This window comes from Gadus macrocephalus, chromosome 21, assembly GCF_031168955.1.
Source record: "Gadus macrocephalus chromosome 21, ASM3116895v1".
Taxonomy (NCBI): domain Eukaryota; kingdom Metazoa; phylum Chordata; class Actinopteri; order Gadiformes; family Gadidae; genus Gadus; species Gadus macrocephalus.
The window spans coordinates 2,341,087-2,359,318 of record NC_082402.1 but is presented as its reverse complement, the minus strand read 5'-3'; the positions used below and the strand labels follow the sequence as shown (position 1 = coordinate 2,359,318).

At 53.5% G+C, this 18,232-nt stretch overlaps 1 protein-coding gene across 2 annotated transcripts; it reads right to left on the bottom strand.

The window, feature by feature from the left end:
• Positions 1-1,417: 1,417 nt before the first annotated feature.
• Positions 1,418-18,199, bottom strand: casp8ap2 (caspase 8 associated protein 2). Of its 2 annotated transcripts, none has more exons than XM_060042350.1 (10): positions 17,846-18,199; positions 17,182-17,757; positions 16,790-16,864; positions 16,443-16,546; positions 15,850-15,924; positions 15,617-15,732; positions 11,330-15,504; positions 8,565-11,190; positions 8,065-8,164; positions 1,418-2,260 (listed from the first exon to the last, which is right to left on the bottom strand). In XM_060042350.1, the coding sequence occupies exons 2-10, from the start codon at positions 17,228-17,230 to the stop codon at positions 2,195-2,197; spliced, it is 7,386 nt and encodes a 2,461-aa protein (XP_059898333.1). In that variant the 5' UTR covers positions 17,231-17,757; positions 17,846-18,199; the 3' UTR covers positions 1,418-2,194. The 2 variants fall into 2 exon arrangements, with proteins under 2 accessions (XP_059898333.1, XP_059898332.1); XM_060042349.1 differs by having other exon boundaries at positions 17,182-17,273.
• Between the last annotated feature and the right edge of the window lie 33 nt (positions 18,200-18,232).

The following is an 18,232-nucleotide window of genomic DNA, read 5'->3' as shown; positions in this document are numbered from 1 at the left end:
TTAGGGTTAGGGTATTGTGGTGGCTAGTATTAGTACTGCAATCTATTGAAAAAGTCCTCATGGTTTGGACACTTTTTTATTATTTATTTATTTATTTTTAACTGGTAGCTAAGCATGAATCCCGATCATTTGTACTGGAAGCTTTGTCTGGCCATCTGGTTTCTAATTGGGTTCTGTAAGCTTAGTATCTGTGATTAATGTTTAATCTGCATTATGGTAAAGGAATATAGGATTTTTTTTTTACCTTTGTGAAGTAATTGGCTTATCTCCTATTTTTATACTGTCATTGGTCTATAGTCGTGTCGTTTTTAATTTGTTCTTCATTTAAGGTTGTTTGGTGTGGCAGCCGCTCTGGAGGTAGAGCGGGTTGACTGGTAACAGGAGGGTTAATAGTTCGATCCCCGGCTCCTCCTAGAGTCGAGGTGTCCCTGAGCAAGACCCCGTCGGTATGTGAATGAGTGAATGAATGAATGGTTGTGAATCGATTTGGATAAAAGCGTCAGCATAATCCCCTAAATGTAAATTAATTCATATAGCCCCCTAAAAGAAAAACACGGAATTGTGTATTGTATACCTCGAGTTATTTGAAGTAACTGAACTCAGAGTGATCGTATTTTGACAGTCTGTCCCCCAGTATAGATGATCTGGTTATTAAATCAATCAGGACAGACGGACGGGAAGTTCTCTCCGTTCGTCGACCGTTTCTAGAACACGTCAATTAATTCCCCAAATTATTTATTCCCCCCCCACCAACAACCTTGTTCTCTGTCCTCTAAACGTTTATTCTTAACCGACCCACGGAAGTCCCGGTCTGACGCTGCGGTACAAACGCCCCTCCAGGCGATGCCCTCCATTTCCACTCGGCCCACTTTCTGGAATATTCTAGTCTGCTGTATTTAAAGGCACCCAGTGCAACTTTATGAAAACATTCAATGAAAAATAAACATTCAATTTCTAGTCTTTTTTACACGTAGTAAGTTTCAATAACTCCATACCATTACATATCGACATTCAAGGAGCAAAGATGAGACGTCGTTGTGTGGTGAGAACTGATAGAAAATCGTAAACAACAACAATCGCCGGTGGGGAGAAGCCATTTTTCCATTGACTGGAAGCCTGCTTTATTTATTGTAGGTTACAAAAAATAAAGAAAATGGCGGCATTGTTGTTATCGATTTTGTATCAGTTCTCACCACACAACGACGTCTCATCTTTGCTGCTTAAATGTCGGTATGTAATGGTATGGAGTTATTGAAACTTACTACGTGTAAAAAAAGACTAGAAATTGAATGTTTATTTTTAAGCCTCGAAAGTTGCACTGGGTGCCTTTAACAGCAATGACTTTTATAGTGCGTTGGTTGAGGTTTAATTCTAGTGATAACTTGTCATCCCCATCCCGTAGAAAGTAGACAGAATGAATAAATAAAACTTTATTTTCCGTTAAGAATTATGTACAATATTCACACTGATGTCATTGTATTCCATGTCTGTCGTTTTCACACAAGATGGAAAACGATATATTTATAGGGACATATAAATGAGCTATAGTGATAATTAAACATTTCAACTCCTTCAAACAAACCAAGCTCCGGAGCAATTCATTACACAGCAACCTCCACACCTAAAACATGTCGTTTTTAATAAACCGACTAAATTAAGTTCACGCCTCAAACAGCCAATCACTCAGTTTGTCCCAAGTCTCTCATGTCATGTAGTGAGTGCGACTTTTGGCAAAAATAATAATAATCAGGATTTCAATCCAGTATCAAGTCAAATCAATTGACCGTAGACTTAAACTCAAACTCTCAAAGGGTTAAGATGAAGGTGAATGTACTTCGGCAGTTTTTGTAATGTTTAATGGTTTAAAAGTCCTTCCTCCTTGATGGGGCACCTCAGAGACCAAAATACCCCGCCCCCAAACCCACAAGCGGTCCCCATTAGTTTGATACAGCCTCATTAGAGGTGTAAACAGCTTTTAATCAATGCACCGTTCCCTTTAAGCGGGCCCTTTCACACCTAGCCACCCAGCCAGGCCTCCGAACGGTCCACTGTGAGGACTCTGAGGCTTCCTGATCCCCCACCAGCGCGGGTTAAGAACCAGAGGTCCTTCAAGCCTGCCTGGGCTCCTTGGAGGATCCAGGGTTGTGTACGGTCATCCGTACACAGCCCTGGATCTAATAAGTCCAGCAGGGGGTCAAGGGGAGGTTCTCTTCTCCTGTTTCTTGAACAGCTTCATCAGCTGGGAGAATCTCTCTGCAATCTGGGAGGGGTGGAGGAAGAGATGGGGTTAGAGTGTGTGAGTGAGTCTGTTAGAGAGAGTGAGTGAGTGAGTGAGTCTGTTAGAGAGAGTGAGTGAGTCTGTTAGAGAGAGTGAGTGAGTGAGTGAGTCTGTTAGAGAGAGTGAGTGAGTGAGTCTGTTAGAGTGAGTGAGTGAGTCTGTTAGAGAGAGTGAGTGAGTGAGTGAGTCTGTTAGAGAGAGTGAGTGAGTGAGTGAGTCTGTTAGAGTGTGTGAGTGAGTCTGTTAGAGAGAGTGAGTGAGTGAGTGAGTCTGTTAGAGTGTGTGAGTGAGTCTGTTAGAGAGAGTGAGTGAGTCTGTTAGAGTGAGTGAGTGAGTGAGTCTGTTAGAGAGAGTGAGTGAGTCTGTTAGAGAGAGTGAGTGAGTGAGTGAGTCTGTTAGAGTGAGTGAGTGAGTCTGTTAGAGAGAGTGAGTGAGTGAGTGAGTCTGTTAGAGAGAGTGAGTGAGTCTGTTAGAGAGAGTGAGTGAGTGAGTCTGTTAGAGTGAGTGAGTGAGTCTGTTAGAGTGAGTGAGTGAGTGAGTGAGTCTGTTAGAGAGAGTGAGTGAGTCTGTTAGAGAGAGTGAGTGAGTCTGTTAGAGTGAGTGAGTGAGTCTGTTAGAGAGAGTGAGTGAGTGAGTGAGTCTGTTAGAGTGAGTGAGTGAGTCTGTTAGAGTGAGTGAGTGAGTCTGTTAGAGTGAGTGAGTGAGTCTGTTAGAGTGAGTGAGTGAGTGAGTGAGTCTGTTAGAGTGAGTGAGTGAGTCTGTTAGAGTGTGTGAGTGAGTCTGTTAGAGTGTGTGAGTGAGTCTGTTAGAGTGAGTGAGTCTGTTAGAGTGTGTGAGTGAGTCTGTTAGAGTGAGTGAGTGAGTGAGTGAGTCTGTTAGAGTGTGTGAGTGAGTCTGTTAGAGTGTGTGAGTGAGTCTGTTAGAGTGAGTGAGTGAGTGAGTCTGTTAGAGAGTGAGTGAGTCTGTTAGAGTGAGTGAGTGAGTGAGTGAGTCTGTTAGAGAGAGTGAGTGAGTCTGTTAGAGAGAGTGAGTGAGTGAGTCTGTTAGAGTGTGTGAGTGAGTCTGTTAGAGAGAGTGAGTGAGTGAGTGAGTCTGTTAGAGTGAGTGAGTGAGTCTGTTAGAGTGTGTGAGTGAGTCTGTTAGAGAGAGTGAGTGAGTGAGTGAGTCTGTTAGAGTGAGTGAGTGAGTCTGTTAGAGTGAGTGAGTGAGTCTGTTAGAGAGAGTGAGTGAGTGAGTGAGTCTGTTAGAGTGAGTGAGTGAGTCTGTTAGAGAGAGTGAGTGAGTGAGTGAGTCTGTTAGAGAGAGTGAGTGAGTCTGTTAGAGTGAGTGAGTGAGTCTGTTAGAGTGAGTGAGTGAGTGAGTGAGTCTGTTAGAGAGAGTGAGTGAGTCTGTTAGAGAGAGTGAGTGAGTGAGTCTGTTAGAGTGTGTGAGTGAGTCTGTTAGAGAGAGTGAGTGAGTGAGTGAGTCTGTTAGAGTGAGTGAGTGAGTCTGTTAGAGTGTGTGAGTGAGTCTGTTAGAGAGAGTGAGTGAGTGAGTGAGTCTGTTAGAGTGAGTGAGTGAGTCTGTTAGAGTGAGTGAGTGAGTCTGTTAGAGAGAGTGAGTGAGTCTGTTAGAGAGAGTGTGTGAGTGAGTCTGTTAGAGTGAGTGAGTGAGTGAGTCTGTTAGAGAGTGAGTGAGTCTGTTAGAGTGAGTGAGTGAGTGAGTGAGTCTGTTAGAGAGAGTGAGTGAGTCTGTTAGAGAGAGTGAGTGAGTGAGTCTGTTAGAGTGTGTGAGTGAGTCTGTTAGAGAGAGTGAGTGAGTGAGTGAGTCTGTTAGAGTGAGTGAGTGAGTCTGTTAGAGTGTGTGAGTGAGTCTGTTAGAGAGAGTGAGTGAGTGAGTGAGTCTGTTAGAGTGAGTGAGTGAGTCTGTTAGAGTGAGTGAGTGAGTCTGTTAGAGAGAGTGAGTGAGTCTGTTAGAGAGAGTGAGTGAGTGAGTCTGTTAGAGTGTGTGAGTGAGTCTGTTAGAGAGAGTGAGTGAGTGAGTGAGTCTGTTAGAGTGAGTGAGTGAGTCTGTTAGAGTGAGTGAGTGAGTCTGTTAGAGAGAGTGAGTGAGTGAGTCTGTTAGAGAGAGTGAGTGAGTCTGTTAGAGAGAGTGAGTGAGTGAGTCTGTTAGAGTGAGTGAGTGAGTCTGTTAGAGTGAGTGAGTGAGTCTGTTAGAGAGAGTGAGTGAGTGAGTGAGTCTGTTAGAGTGAGTGAGTGAGTCTGTTAGAGTGAGTGAGTGAGTCTGTTAGAGTGAGTGAGTGAGTCTGTTAGAGTGAGTGAGTGAGTCTGTTAGAGTGAGTGAGTGAGTCTGTTAGAGTGAGTGAGTGAGTCTGTTAGAGAGAGTGAGTGAGTCTGTTAGAGTGAGTGAGTGAGTCTGTTAGAGTGAGTGAGTGAGTCTGTTAGAGTGAGTGAGTGAGTCTGTTAGAGAGAGTGAGTGAGTGAGTGAGTGAGTCTGTTAGAGTGAGTGAGTGAGTCTGTTAGAGTGAGTGAGTGAGTCTGTTAGAGTGAGTGAGTGAGTGTGTGAGTGAGTCTGTTAGAGAGAGTGAGTGAGTGAGTGAGTGAGTGAGTCTGTTAGAGTGAGTGAGTGAGTCTGTTAGAGAGAGTGAGTGAGTGAGTGAGTCTGTTAGAGTGAGTGAGTGAGTCTGTTAGAGTGAGTGAGTGAGTCTGTTAGAGTGAGTGAGTGAGTCTGTTAGAGTGAGTGAGTGAGTCTGTTAGAGAGAGTGAGTGAGTGAGTCTGTTAGAGTGAGTGAGTGAGTCTGTTAGAGAGAGTGAGTGAGTGAGTCTGTTAGAGTGAGTGAGTGAGTCTGTTAGAGTGAGTGAGTGAGTGAGTGAGTCTGTTAGAGAGAGTGAGTGAGTCTGTTAGAGTGAGTGAGTGAGTCTGTTAGAGTGTGTGAGTGAGTCTGTTAGAGAGAGTGAGTGAGTGAGTGAGTCTGTTAGAGTGAGTGAGTGAGTCTGTTAGAGAGAGTGAGTGAGTGAGTCTGTTAGAGTGAGTGAGTGAGTCTGTTAGAGTGAGTGAGTGAGTGAGTGAGTGAGTGAGTCTGTTAGAGAGAGTGAGTGAGTCTGTTAGAGTGAGTGAGTGAGTGAGTGAGTGAGTCTGTTAGAGAGAGTGAGTGAGTGAGTCTGTTAGAGTGAGTGAGTGAGTGAGTGAGTGAGTCTGTTAGAGAGAGTGAGTGAGTGAGTGAGTCTGTTAGAGTGAGTGAGTGAGTGAGTCTGTTAGAGTGAGTGAGTGAGTCTGTTAGAGTGTGTGAGTGAGTCTGTTAGAGAGAGTGAGTGAGTGAGTGAGTGAGTGAGTCTGTTAGAGAGAGTGAGTGAGTCTGTTAGAGTGAGTGAGTGAGTGAGTGAGTGAGTCTGTTAGAGAGAGTGAGTGAGTGAGTCTGTTAGAGTGAGTGAGTGAGTCTGTTAGAGTGAGTGAGTGAGTCTGTTAGAGTGAGTGAGTGAGTCTGTTAGAGAGAGTGAGTGAGTCTGTTAGAGAGAGTGAGTGAGTGAGTCTGTTAGAGTGAGTGAGTGAGTCTGTTAGAGTGAGTGAGTGAGTCTGTTAGAGAGAGTGAGTGAGTCTGTTAGAGAGAGAGTGAGTGAGTCTGTTAGAGAGAGTGAGTGAGTGAGTCTGTTAGAGAGAGTGAGTGAGTGAGTGAGTCTGTTAGAGTGAGTGAGTGAGTCTGTTAGAGTGAGTGAGTGAGTCTGTTAGAGAGAGTGAGTGAGTGAGTCTGTTAGAGTGAGTGAGTGAGTGAGTGAGTCTGTTAGAGTGAGTGAGTGAGTCTGTTAGAGAGAGTGAGTGAGTGTGTGAGTGAGTCTGTTAGAGAGAGTGAGTGAGTCTGTTAGAGAGAGTGAGTGAGTCTGTTAGAGTGAGTGAGTGAGTGAGTCTGTTAGAGTGTGTGAGTGAGTGAGTGAGTCTGTTAGAGAGAGTGAGTGAGTGAGTCTGTTAGAGTGTGTGAGTGAGTGAGTGAGTCTGTTAGAGAGAGTGAGTGAGTGAGTCTGTTAGAGAGAGTGAGTGAGTGAGTCTGTTAGAGTGTGTGAGTGAGTGAGTGAGTCTGTTAGAGAGAGTGAGTGAGTGAGTGAGTGAGTCTGTTAGAGAGAGTGAGTGAGTGAGTGAGTGAGTCTGTTAGAGAGAGTGAGTGAGTGAGTGAGTGTTAGAGTGAGTGAGTGAGTCTGTTAGAGAGAGTGAGTGAGTGAGTGAGTCTGTTAGAGTGAGTGAGTGAGTCTGTTAGAGTGAGTGAGTGAGTCTGTTAGAGAGAGTGAGTGAGTCTGTTAGAGAGAGTGAGTGAGTGAGTGAGTCTGTTAGAGTGAGTGAGTGAGTGAGTGAGTCTGTTAGAGAGAGTGAGTGAGTCTGTTAGAGAGAGTGAGTGAGTCTGTTAGAGAGAGTGAGTGAGTGAGTCTGTTAGAGTGAGTGAGTGAGTCTGTTAGAGTGAGTGAGTGAGTCTGTTAGAGTGAGTGAGTGAGTCTGTTAGAGAGAGTGAGTGAGTGAGTGAGTGAGTGAGTCTGTTAGAGTGAGTGAGTGAGTCTGTTAGAGTGAGTGAGTGAGTCTGTTAGAGAGAGTGAGTGAGTCTGTTAGAGAGAGTGAGTGAGTCTGTTAGAGAGAGTGAGTGAGTGAGTGAGTCTGTTAGAGTGAGTGAGTGAGTCTGTTAGAGTGAGTGAGTGAGTCTGTTAGAGAGAGAGTGAGTGAGTCTGTTAGAGAGAGTGAGTGAGTGAGTCTGTTAGAGAGAGTGAGTGAGTGAGTGAGTGAGTGAGTCTGTTAGAGTGTGTGAGTGAGTCTGTTAGAGAGAGTGAGTGAGTGAGTGAGTGAGTGAGTGAGTCTGTTAGAGTGTGTGAGTGAGTCTGTTAGAGTGAGTGAGTGAGTCTGTTAGAGAGAGTGAGTGAGTCTGTTAGAGAGAGTGAGTGAGTCTGTTAGAGAGAGTGAGTGAGTCTGTTAGAGAGAGTGAGTGAGTCTGTTAGAGTGAGTGAGTGAGTCTGTTAGAGTGAGTGAGTGAGTCTGTTAGAGTGAGTGAGTGAGTCTGTTAGAGTGAGTGAGTGAGTCTGTTAGAGAGAGTGAGTGAGTGAGTCTGTTAGAGAGAGTGAGTGAGTGAGTGAGTCTGTTAGAGTGAGTGAGTCTGTTAGAGAGAGTGAGTGAGTGAGTGAGTCTGTTAGAGTGAGTGAGTGAGTCTGTTAGAGTGAGTGAGTGAGTCTGTTAGAGTGAGTGAGTGAGTCTGTTAGAGAGAGTGAGTGAGTCTGTTAGAGTGAGTGAGTGAGTCTGTTAGAGTGAGTGAGTGAGTCTGTTAGAGTGAGTGAGTCTGTTAGAGAGAGTGAGTGAGTGAGTGAGTCTGTTAGAGAGAGTGAGTGAGTGAGTGAGTGAGTCTGTTAGAGAGAGTGAGTGAGTCTGTTAGAGAGAGAGTGAGTGAGTCTGTTAGAGAGAGTGAGTGAGTGAGTGAGTCTGTTAGAGAGAGTGAGTGAGTGAGTGAGTGAGTGAGTGAGTGAGTGAGTCTGTTAGACAGTGAGTGAGTGAGAGAGTGAGTGAGTCTGTTAGAGAGAGTGAGTGAGTGAGTGAGTGAGTGAGTGAGTGAGTGAGTCTGTTAGAGAGAGTGAGTGAGTGAGTGAGTGAGTGAGTGAGTGAGTCTGTTAGACAGTGAGTGAGTGAGTCTGTTAGAGTCAGTGAGTGAATCTGTTAGTGAGTGAGTGAGTCTGTTAGAGTGAGTGAGTGAGTGAGTGAGTGAGAGTGAGTTGGTTAGAGAGACAGTGAGTGAGTGAGTGAGTGAGTGAGTGAGTGTGTATGTGTGTGTGTGTGTGTGTGTGTACCTGGGCCGAGGTCTTGTGGAGCTTCTCAGACAGGACGGAGAAGGTCTCTCGGGACGGGCCCTTGGTCTTCAGGTCCAGGAGGATGGAGCGGTCCTCCTCTCTGGATGGACAACGCAGACAGACAGGTGAGCAGCAGACAGACAGGTGGGCAGCAGACAGACAGGTGGGCAGCAGACAGACAGGTGGGCAGCAGACAGACAGGTGGGCAGCAGACAGACAGGTGGGCAGCAGACAGACAGGTGGGCAGCAGACAGACAGGTGGGCAGCAGACAGACAGGTGGGCAGCAGACAGACAGGTGGGCAGCAGACAGACAGGTGGGCAGAGAGTCACATGCAGAGGTCAATATCTGTGTGGGGTTCTGTTTACTTCTATCGCTTGGCCGTACAGTTTGAAACGTATCGCAGGCGTTGTGTAACTAATCCCAGAGCAACGCCTGCTGGGCGCACTGTGTGTGGTGTAAACATGATCTAGGCTTCTAGAAGGTTCTAGCTCCACTGACCTGGTCCAGGCCACCACCACCTCCCCCTTCTTCTTCACCAGGTTCTTGGCGGACAGGCCGGACGGGGGCGTCTTGGGGGGAGAGCCCGCCCCCCCGCTCCGCTTGGCGCCCCGGGGCTCCCGGACTCGGGGGTTCGCCGCCGCCGCCGCGACCGGCTTGCTCCGCCTCCCGCGGCCCCGCCCCCCCTCCTCCTCCTCCTTCCTGGCCCGCTTGGCGCTGGTCTTCTTCTGCTGCTGGTGGCTCCTCCTCTTCCTGCCGGCCGCGCCCCGGGCCCCCCGCGCTGGCGTGCTGCCGCCGCTGCCGTCCTCCACGATGGCGAGGCGGCCCTCCGACGCCGTCGACTCCTCCATCTCGTCGGCGGACGAGGCCGAGTCCGGGGGCCGGGACGGCGGCCCCTCGACGCCGGGCTCCGCCTCCTTCTGCGGAGTCCCCGGATCGGCCGGGGCCGTCTCCTCCGGGGGCGGAGCCTTCTGCCTTTTGGGGAGGAGCCTGGGCGGCTTCGCAAAACTCTTCTCTAGGAAGAGCGCTCGGGGCACGGGCTCCGCCCTGGTGGGGGCCGACGGCTCCGCCTCCTCCGTGAGCGTCCGGCTCAGGCTGTCGTCGCCGGTGGGCGTGGCCTCGTCGCCGGTGGGCGTGGCCTCGTCGTCTGTGGTGAGCGTGACGTCGGCGGCGGCGAACTGGCGGATCTTGATGACGAAGTGGTCGTTGGAGCGCTCCATGACCTCCGCCTGCATGGGGAGGTGGGGCTTGAACTGGAACAGCATGGAGGCGGGCGAGGCCCCGGCCCCGGCGGCGGCGGCGGGGGTGGAGGCGCCGGAGGAGCAGCGGCTGGAGTCGGAGTGGTCCGTGTCCAGCGCCAGGTGCAGGTCCTGCTGCTCCCAGGCGTCCTCGCCGTCCAGCAGCGCGTCCTCCCCGAAGTGGGCGCTGATGACGCTCTCGGGCGTGGACATCATGTCCAGCGTGCGCGGCGGCTGCAGGAAGCTGAGGTGGCCGTCCGACTTGAGCGGCGAGGGGACGGTGAGCGACACGGCCAGGTCCTCGGCCAGCAGGGCGTACGAGCGCTGCGCCGCCGCCGCCGCCCCGCTGCCCGACGGCAGCTCCAGCAGGCAGCTCTCGTCGAACATGGAGGGGTGCAGCGGCATGCGCAGCAGCTTGGGCTGCGGGGAGCACAGCCGGCCGGGGGACAGCAGGCCGGCCCACGCCCCCGCCAGCCGGGACGGGGACGTCACGAACTTGGTCGGAGTCGCGAACTTCCCCGGCGAGGCGAACTTGGACGGGGAGAGGAACTTGCTGGGAGAGGGGAGGCCGAGCAGGCTGTCCCCGGGGGCGCCCTCCTTCCTGGGGGTGCTCAGGGACCAGGAGGTGTGGTCCCCCCCGCCCGCGCCGCTGGCGTCCAGCAGGTCCGAGCCCTGCATGAGGCACTTGAAGATCTCCCCCATCTGGGTGTCCCGCACCAGGTTGAAGGTCAGGCTGGACGCCTGCTGCTCCGTCAGGATGTCGTAGTCCGAGCGGTCCTGGGCGCCGTGGGACAGGAGCAGGGACCCCCCCCGCTGGCCCCGGTCCGGGGACAGAGGGGCGCCGCGGGGCGGGAGCGCCGCGTCGGCGTCCCGGCGCTCCGTGCAGATGATCCGGATGTCCTTCCCGCGGCCCAGGCCGGTCCTGGCCGGCACCACGGGGCCGGGTTTGATCCGCCTCTGGGGCCGCGTCTGTTTGGGACTGCCGCTCCTCTTCGGGGACGCGCGCACCGGGGACGCGCGCACCGGGGACTTCTTGGGGATTTTCCCGTTCTTGGGACGGACGGCCGGGGGCTCCTCCCCGGCCGGCGGGGGCGTCTCGGCCGGCGTGCAGAAGGTGTCCAGGGCCTTCTCGATGTCCAGGAACAGGTAGTCCAGCTGGACCTCCACGAAGTCCCAGAGGCGGCGCTTCAGGTTGGCGGCCTGCTGGTCGAAGATGCGGTTGACGATGCCGTTGTTCATCACCTTGACGAACACCGACGCCACCAGCTTCCTGAGCCGGGCCTTCAGCGGCCCCGCCTGGCCGCTGATCCCCCCGAACGCGGCGTTCTCCACGTACTCCACGAAGGACTGCTGGAAGTGGTCCATCATGGCGTAGAAGCTCTTCTTGGGGAACACCTTGTGCAGCTTCATGTACTTCTTCCGGATCTGGAGGCGGACCGTCTTCAGCGCGTCCATGACCTCCGCCGCGCTGCGGAGCGCCGCCTGCTCCGCGGCGGGACACACCGCCTTAAACCGGCTCTTGCCGGACGACGGGCTGGGCGTGGAGGGGGCCGGAGCTCCGCCCACGCCTGTCAGGAGTAACCTCCGTTTGGCGGCGCGGGGCGGGGGCCGCGGGCTGGGTTTGGGGGTCTTGTTGGCGGCGGCCGGCCCTGTGGGTTTGGGGCCCGGGGGCGGGGGCGGGGGCGGGGGTGTGTCGGCGGGGGCCTCGTTGCTGTCGCTCAGTATCTCGCCCTCCTCCAGGTCGCTGGACGTGGGGGAGGGCCCCTCGGAGGGGCCGGGCGGGGGCCTCAGAGAGGTCGCTGGGGGTCCGGGGGGCGGGGCCTTGGGGGGTGGGGTCTCCTTCTTTGGGTTCGGTTTCAGGGAATGGAAGATCCCATAACCGCAGAAATCTGCCAGAGAGGAGAAACAGAGGAAGAGGTCTTAGTGGGGGCGGGGTCACGGGGTCACAACAAATTGCCCCATTGGGGGACGATAAAGTATGTTGACCGTGACGACTGAGCCGTCCCAGACGGTCGTCATGACGCCTACCTCTCTGCAGGCTCTTGACGTGGGGGGGCTTGGTGCCGCTGGGTGGGCCCGGGAGCCTCCGGGCCGGCGGCATGGGGCTCCGGAGGGGGCTGATGACGTCCGGGATGCTGCGGAGGTTCCTGAGCGTCAGCATCATGGAGTCCTCGTCGTAGAGCGCCGGCCGCGAGCTGGACGGCTCGGCCCCGCCGGCGCCGGCGCCGCGGCGCGCACAGAACCCGTAGCCCTTCAGTGGCGTGCGCTCCTGGGCGCTCTCCCGTCGCCCCGGCAACGCCAGGTCCTCCGTGGTGCTGCTCACCTTGGACACGCCCACGCAGCCCGGCGTGGACCCGGGCTCGCCGGGCGAGACGCCGCCGCCGCCGCCGCCGCCGCCGCCGCCGCCGTCGGCGGCGTCGGCGTGCGTCAGGGCGTAGATGGCCTCGGGGAGGCTGATGTCGCCGGGGGGGAGGGCCTCCAGGGTGATGGTGCTGGACACCGCGTCCGAACCCTTGGGACTGCCCCCCCGACGCTCCCCCTCCCCCCCGCCGGGTGGGGAGGCCGGAGCCCTGGGGGGGGGCCGGGTGTTGGGTGGGCTCGGCAGACCCTCTGGGCGGACCTTCCCCTGGGCTGCGCCGGCGAGCAGCCGTGTGATTGGACAGGGGCTGGGCGCCCGTCCGTCCTCTGCTCCAGGAACAGGTTCCTTTAGGGGACGGGGCGTGGACGTGGTTTGGTGAACTCCTTCGGACACAGGACCGGTCATCGGGGAAAGGCAAACCCCGCTTTGGTTAACTTCTCCACACACAGGGCGTGGGATTGGACAGGGGAGAGACACCGCCTCTTTAACCACATCAACAACGGAACTGCTGATTGGACGAGAGCCAGACACCGCTTCTTTAACTTCCCCAACGACAGGACTGGTTAATGGAGAGAGGAGCACAGTTTCTTTAACTTCCTCAGCAACAGGACTGGTTAATGGAGAGAGGAGCACAGTTTCTTTAACTTCCTCAGCAACAGGACTGGTTAATGGAGAGAGGAGCACAGTTTCTTTAACTTCCTCAGCAACAGGACTGGTTAATGGAGAGAGGAGCACAGTTTCTTTAACTTCCTCAGCAACAGGACTGGTTAATGGAGAGAGGAGCACAGTTTCTTTAACTTCCTCAGCAACAGGACTGGTTAATGGAGAGAGGAGCACAGTTTCTTTAACTTCCTCAGCAACAGGACTGGTTAATGGAGAGAGGAGCACAGTTTCTTTAACTTTCTCAGCAACAGGACTGGTTAATGGAGAGAGGAGAACAGTTTCTTTAACTTCCTCAGCACCGGGGAGTGGACAGGGGCCGGAAAGCTTCTTATACTCCACGGGCGCTGTAGACGGACTCTCTTGTAAGTCCGGTTCTGAGTGGAGAACCGTGGGTTCAGCTGGTTCTATAACCTCAGAGAGATTCCCAGGCCTGCTGTTTCGTGAAGGGCTGCCCTTGCCGTCTTCTGACATGCGGACCAGCTCAACCCTGCCAAGATTCAACGTTTCGGACATTTCCACCACGACTGGATCGTTGGGGGAGGGGCACTGCCTGTTTTCGGCGGGTCGTTTTGAAACCACAATGCTTTCCTTGGCCGCGACGGGACGTTTCAGAGGTGGTCCACCAGCCTCCGTGCCTTCTTCAGCCTCAGGGAGGACGCCTGCTGAGGGACTGGGTACAGGAGGGACCTCTGGTCGCCCGCTGACCGCCACTACTCCGGTCTCGGTGGTCCTCAGACTTTGGTCTTCCTTGCAGTTCTCTGTGGCCCAGTTCCCCTGTGTAGATGTCTGTACAGCTGACGAGGGCGTTGGGTTATGCTTGTCGTCGTCGATCTCCATTTCAGTCATGCTGCTCTCTATTTCGTCTAGGACTAAAAAATCTTCGAGGTTGGGCTGATCTTCATCCTCTCTGGTTAGGATTTCTCCCTCCTCCTCTTCTTCGCCATCGGCCTGACCCTGTTGGCTCAGAGGTTTCTTAACCGGCGAGAGGGTAAGGTTCAGGGTCTCCATGAAGCACAGCTTCCTGTTCGGACTGTTTTCCGTGGGACACTGCGTCCCGGCGGGAACGCTGACCTCCTCCTCCGAAGCCTTCTCCAAATCCTTGGTGGACTTCTCTCCTCCTCGTAGCTCCGCTTTCCTCCTCCCCTCGTCCTTCCGCCTATTCCTGTCCGAGTCTTTGTGCTTCTCGCTTCTTCTCTCCCGTCTCCCGCTCTCGTCCTCCCGTCGCCTCTCGGTCTTCCTCCGGTCGTCTCCGGAGGGGTCGGCTCTGTCGCCCTTCCTCCTGGAGGTCTCCCCAGCTCCGTCGGCGTGCTGCTTCGGCGCAGCGTTCCTTCGGTCTCGACTGCCGCCGCTCGCCCTCTTCTCGCCGGTCCGGTCGCCGTGCTTCTCCTTCCTGGGCTCTCGCACCGAGTCCCTCGACCGAGACTCTCTCAGTTCTGCGCCGTTGTGATTGGACTCTGCTTTGTCTTGCCTCCGGTCCAGACCCCCCGAGCTGGGGCTCTCCCCGCTCTCCGAGCGGTGGTGCTCTTCTTCAGCCTCTTGAGAACGGCTGCTCTTCAGTAATCTGTGGCTGCGGTGTTTCGTCCGGCTCTCCTTCTCGGCCCTGCGAGATCGGTTTCTAGGATCCGTTTCACAATCCTTCCCGGGCTCTGGACCGGACTTGAGCCTCTTCTCCGTGGGCTGCGACCGCGTTTGGCTTCTGGGCTCTGGCTCTTTGTGCTTCGACGGTCTCGGCGTGTCCAGCTCACAGAGTTCTGCGGGTACCTCCCAGGAGGACTGGCGGTCCACCTGCTGGGGTTTGACCCTCGCCTCCAAATCCGAACTCGAAGAACGTGTGGGACGGCCGTGGGCGGGGCGCTTCGATCGGCCCGCCTCCTGACACGTGGTGTCGGGTCGCTGGGCGGCCGGGTCGCTGACCTCCTCTGGAGGGGGCGGTGGAGGGAAGGACTCTGGACGGACGTCCTCCCTCAGTGGGGAGGGGGCTCGAGGGTGGAGGACAGGAGGTGGAGGAGGGTCAGCTGTTGGAGGAGGAGGTGGAGTAGAGTCCGCTGTTGGTAGAGGAGGTTGAGGAGGGTCCAGTGTGGGTGGAGGAGGTGGAGGCTCCAGTGTGGGTGGAGGAGGTGGAGGAGACTCCAGTGTTGGCAAAGGAGACTCCAGTGTTGGCAAAGGAGGCTCCAGTGTTGGCGGAGGAGGGTCCAGTGTGGGTGCAGGAGGTGGAGGAGGGTCCAGTGTGGGTGGAGGAGGTGGAGGAGTGTCCAGTGTGGGTGGAGGAGGTGGAGGAGGTTCCAGTGTGGGTGGAGGAGGTGGAGGAGAGTCCGCTATTGGTAGAGGAGGTTGAGGAGCATCCAGTGTGGGTGGAGGAGGTGGAGGAGGGTCCAGTGTGGGTGGAGGAGGTGGAGGAGGGTCCAGTGTTGGCGGAGGAGGTGGAGGTGGTTCCTTACTCGTGGAAATTCTTGAAGAAGTCCTGATTGGCTTTGGCAGAGGAAGTGAAGGAGGAGGAGGAGGAGGGTCGACTGGGGGTGCAGACGAAGAGGAGAGTCTTGACGACCTCTTGCCAAGACCAGATTGCGACGGAGCAGGAAGAGGGGATTCTGTGGGTGGGGCGGGGGGCCGACAGGAGAGAGAGCTGGTGCTGGAGGAGGTCCTGCTTGGTCGACGTTTGGGTGGAGCAGGGTTTGTGGGTGGAGGGGGCGGCGTACACGTGGCGGAGAGGCTTGACGGGGTCTTGCTTTGATGCGGCCGGGGCAGAGAAGGGGGAGCAGTTTCTGTGGGGGGGGCGGGGGGTCTACAGGCGGCGGCGGCGGCGGCGGAGGACCTGCTGGCCCGAGGGTGGGGCGTGGGAGGGTGTAGGGGGGCGGTCGGTGCAGCGGAGGAACGGGTCAGAGAGGTCCTTCTCGCTTGAGGCGGGGGCAAAGCATGTGACGGTGAGGGAGCGGGCGGTGCAGAGGTGGAGGAACCGGCTGAAGAGGTCCTGCCGGGCCGGTGTTGGGGTGGAGGAGGGTAGGGGGGTGTGGCAGCAGGTGCAGCAGCTGTTCTAGCGGTGGGGGCGATGGGTGAAGGGGCGTCGCCGGGCCCAGGGCGGGGCGGGGCCTGTACAGGTACAGGTGGAGGTGTGTTGGCGTGGGGGTTTGGGAAGGTCCTCCACTGGCCGTTCCCACGTGGATTGTACGTTTTCATCCCGGCACTAAAAGAAGGAGAAGGATAAGGAATGGTCAGGAAACGGACCGTTACCTTTACACAACTTGAACGTGTGTCAAGACGTTTGCTTTTCCGTCTCCGACCGTTCCGGGGCGTACCTCTGGTTCAGCCTCTTGATCTCCTCGTCCTTCCGGAGCACTTCCTGCCGGGCGGTCTTCAGGAGCGCCGAGATGTTCTTCTTGAGCCGCAGGTTCTCCGTGCTCAGGCCCGTGTTCTGAAAACAAGACGACAAACTGCTTGAGTCCATCGCTATGGAAACATCCACAGTACCCCCTCCCCCCCCCGTGGGTCAGACTGATGTGGGAGGTTCTGGGGGAGGAGCTCTGCCGACCTGCGTCTCTGTCGCCGTCAGTCTGTTGCGTAGCTCCTCGATCTGGATCTGAGCCGCCAGGAACCGGCTCTTCAGCTGGAGAGCAAAACCACAAAAGAAGAAGTTGCTGAGAACTTGACACCCGTTCACTGGCCGCAGCTTCAGGTCCATTAGCAAAGCATCTATCAGAGATCGACCCTTCCCTCGGGATGCTCGATTATGGGAACAATCATAATCACGATTATTTTGTTCAATATTGAAATCACAATTATTCAAACGATTATTTTTGAGTTTGAAAACTTGTATATATTCAGCATGTCTCTCCGATTTTTTTTTCTGTAACTGAGAACTTTGAAATTTCGTCTTAAAAAATACACAAAATTGTCAAAAAGAAAATGTTCCAATCTAAAATGATATTACAGTTATGTATCCAGCTTTTCTGCCCTTTCTAAAAAAACATTAAAAAACCGACAAAAAAAACACAAAAAGAAGAAAAAATTGATTATGTTAATTTTGACGCTATAATCAAAATCGCGATCAAAATTAGATTAATCGCCCAGCCCTACCCTTTCCTCTCCGATACTACGGTGTCTGAGAGATATAGGACGGGTTACCTCTTCAAACGACGAGTCCTTACTCCTCACTTCCTCCGTGAGGATCTCTTCGTAGAGATCCATGGACGCCTTCAGCCGCGGGGAGAACAGCATGGAAGGAATCTCTGCGGACGACCACAAACCATCAGAAGTCTGAGCGACGGATGAGACTGACAACCCTTCTTCAGAAGATCCAAAGGATTCATCCAAGAAGAATTCAGGCCAGTCAAATAATTAGAGATTCTGTTTCGTACGGTCTTCACGAGTACCAGGTTAAACGTTGCATAATACGGGTAATATGGATAATAACATGTGTTGATAATATGGATGTGTACGGATCTATAATCTATAATCGTCCTGATCAGTACCTGTGGTGTGGGTGGGAGTGTCACCCAGTCCAGAGTAGATGTCCATGGATTCCTCATCACAGTCCTGGGTCAAGACTGAGGACAGGAGAACACAAGTTAGCCAGGTTTCAGTCGGATGTCAATTATTATAAAATAAGCTATAGTCACTACCAGAAGGTCCTTTATTAAAAAAAGTATGTGTTAAGAGATAAAATAGATATGTCCCTGTAAATCTAACTTAAGTCCCATACTTACGGGATGTCAATGTACATCTAACTTTAGCCTCATACTTACGAGATGTCAATGTGAAGCTAACTTTTGTCTCATACTTAGGATTATGTCAATGTGAATCCAACTTTAGTATCAAACTTACGATATGTCAATTTAAATCTAAACTTTTATCTCATACTTACGGCTGTGAGCACCACTGGCATCATACTCTTCGTCATACAGGGGATCCATTGTTCTAATCCTGACCAGGACTCACTCACGTTATGGCAAGTTCCTAACAATAACAATAAAAACAACATCAATATGAAACGTGGTTTCAAAAGAGAAATATATAACAACAGCATATAAAGATCTGTCCACAAATAGCAACATAGCCGACTGTGAATTACTTTCTAATTCATTTCAGGCCTTAAAAGGAGTGTAGTACGACTCTTCATAGGATACTATGTTTAAAGTCTCTATCGTCACACAATGGAGCAGATTCAGATTCCACCCCGGTTATTACCATCAGTAACCCGATGCTGCGTAATAACCCCGAACAATGAGATGTAACAACGACCCAGAAGGGCCCCGATATTCAGAATAAACCCTCGTTTCAACCTCCATAGCCGGGCCTGAGTCCACGCTGGGACCCCATGATTCACAACGGAGCCCTGGAGCATGAAAACAATGACATTTAGGCCAGGGCTGGAGCCAAGCAGTCCTGGTCCTGAGCTGGAGTCCTGCCCTGGGACAGGGCTGTCAAAACCTCTCGTCTCCTGATAATAACAATAATAATAACAATAATAACAGTATTAACTGTAATAACAGTAATGGCCATCAGGTCGGTCGGGATCAGAGACTAACCGCTGCGGGGTGAGATTGGGACCGGGGCGCCGTGGTGGGGTGCTGTGATGGTTCCTGTGCTGGATGCAGGGCTGTTGGGGTGGCGCCAACGCTTCATTGTTCAGGAAGTAGTTCCATTTTTCCCGCGGTCCCTCGGTCTGAACGCTTTCACACAGCAGTCCAAAAGACGGCTCCTATGCGTCCTTTAGACCCCGACGGCTCTCAGGAGGGACGCACAAGCACCGCGGGGATTCCGTCTCTCGATGGGAATCAGTGGGCGGTGATGCCAGGGACCAAAAAACACACTTAAAGTCCGGTCGTGTTTCGGCAACAGAGAGAAGTGTTCCGCCGACGGGGACGGGGGTTCTGTCGCGTGTGTGACGTAACGGGGGGGCGACGCGCGGAGCG

Coding starts and splice junctions, on each gene's coding strand:
- casp8ap2 (XM_060042350.1), bottom strand. CDS start 17,230: ATGGATCCCCTGTATGACGAAGAGTATGATGCCAGTGGTGCTCACAGC. Junction 16,865..17,181: donor TGCCAGTGGTGCTCACAGCC/GTAAGTATGAGA, acceptor TCCTGTCCTCAG/TCTTGACCCAGGACTGTGAT. Junction 8,165..8,564: donor GTGGTGGTGGCCTGGACCAG/GTCAGTGGAGCT, acceptor TTGTCCATCCAG/AGAGGAGGACCGCTCCATCC.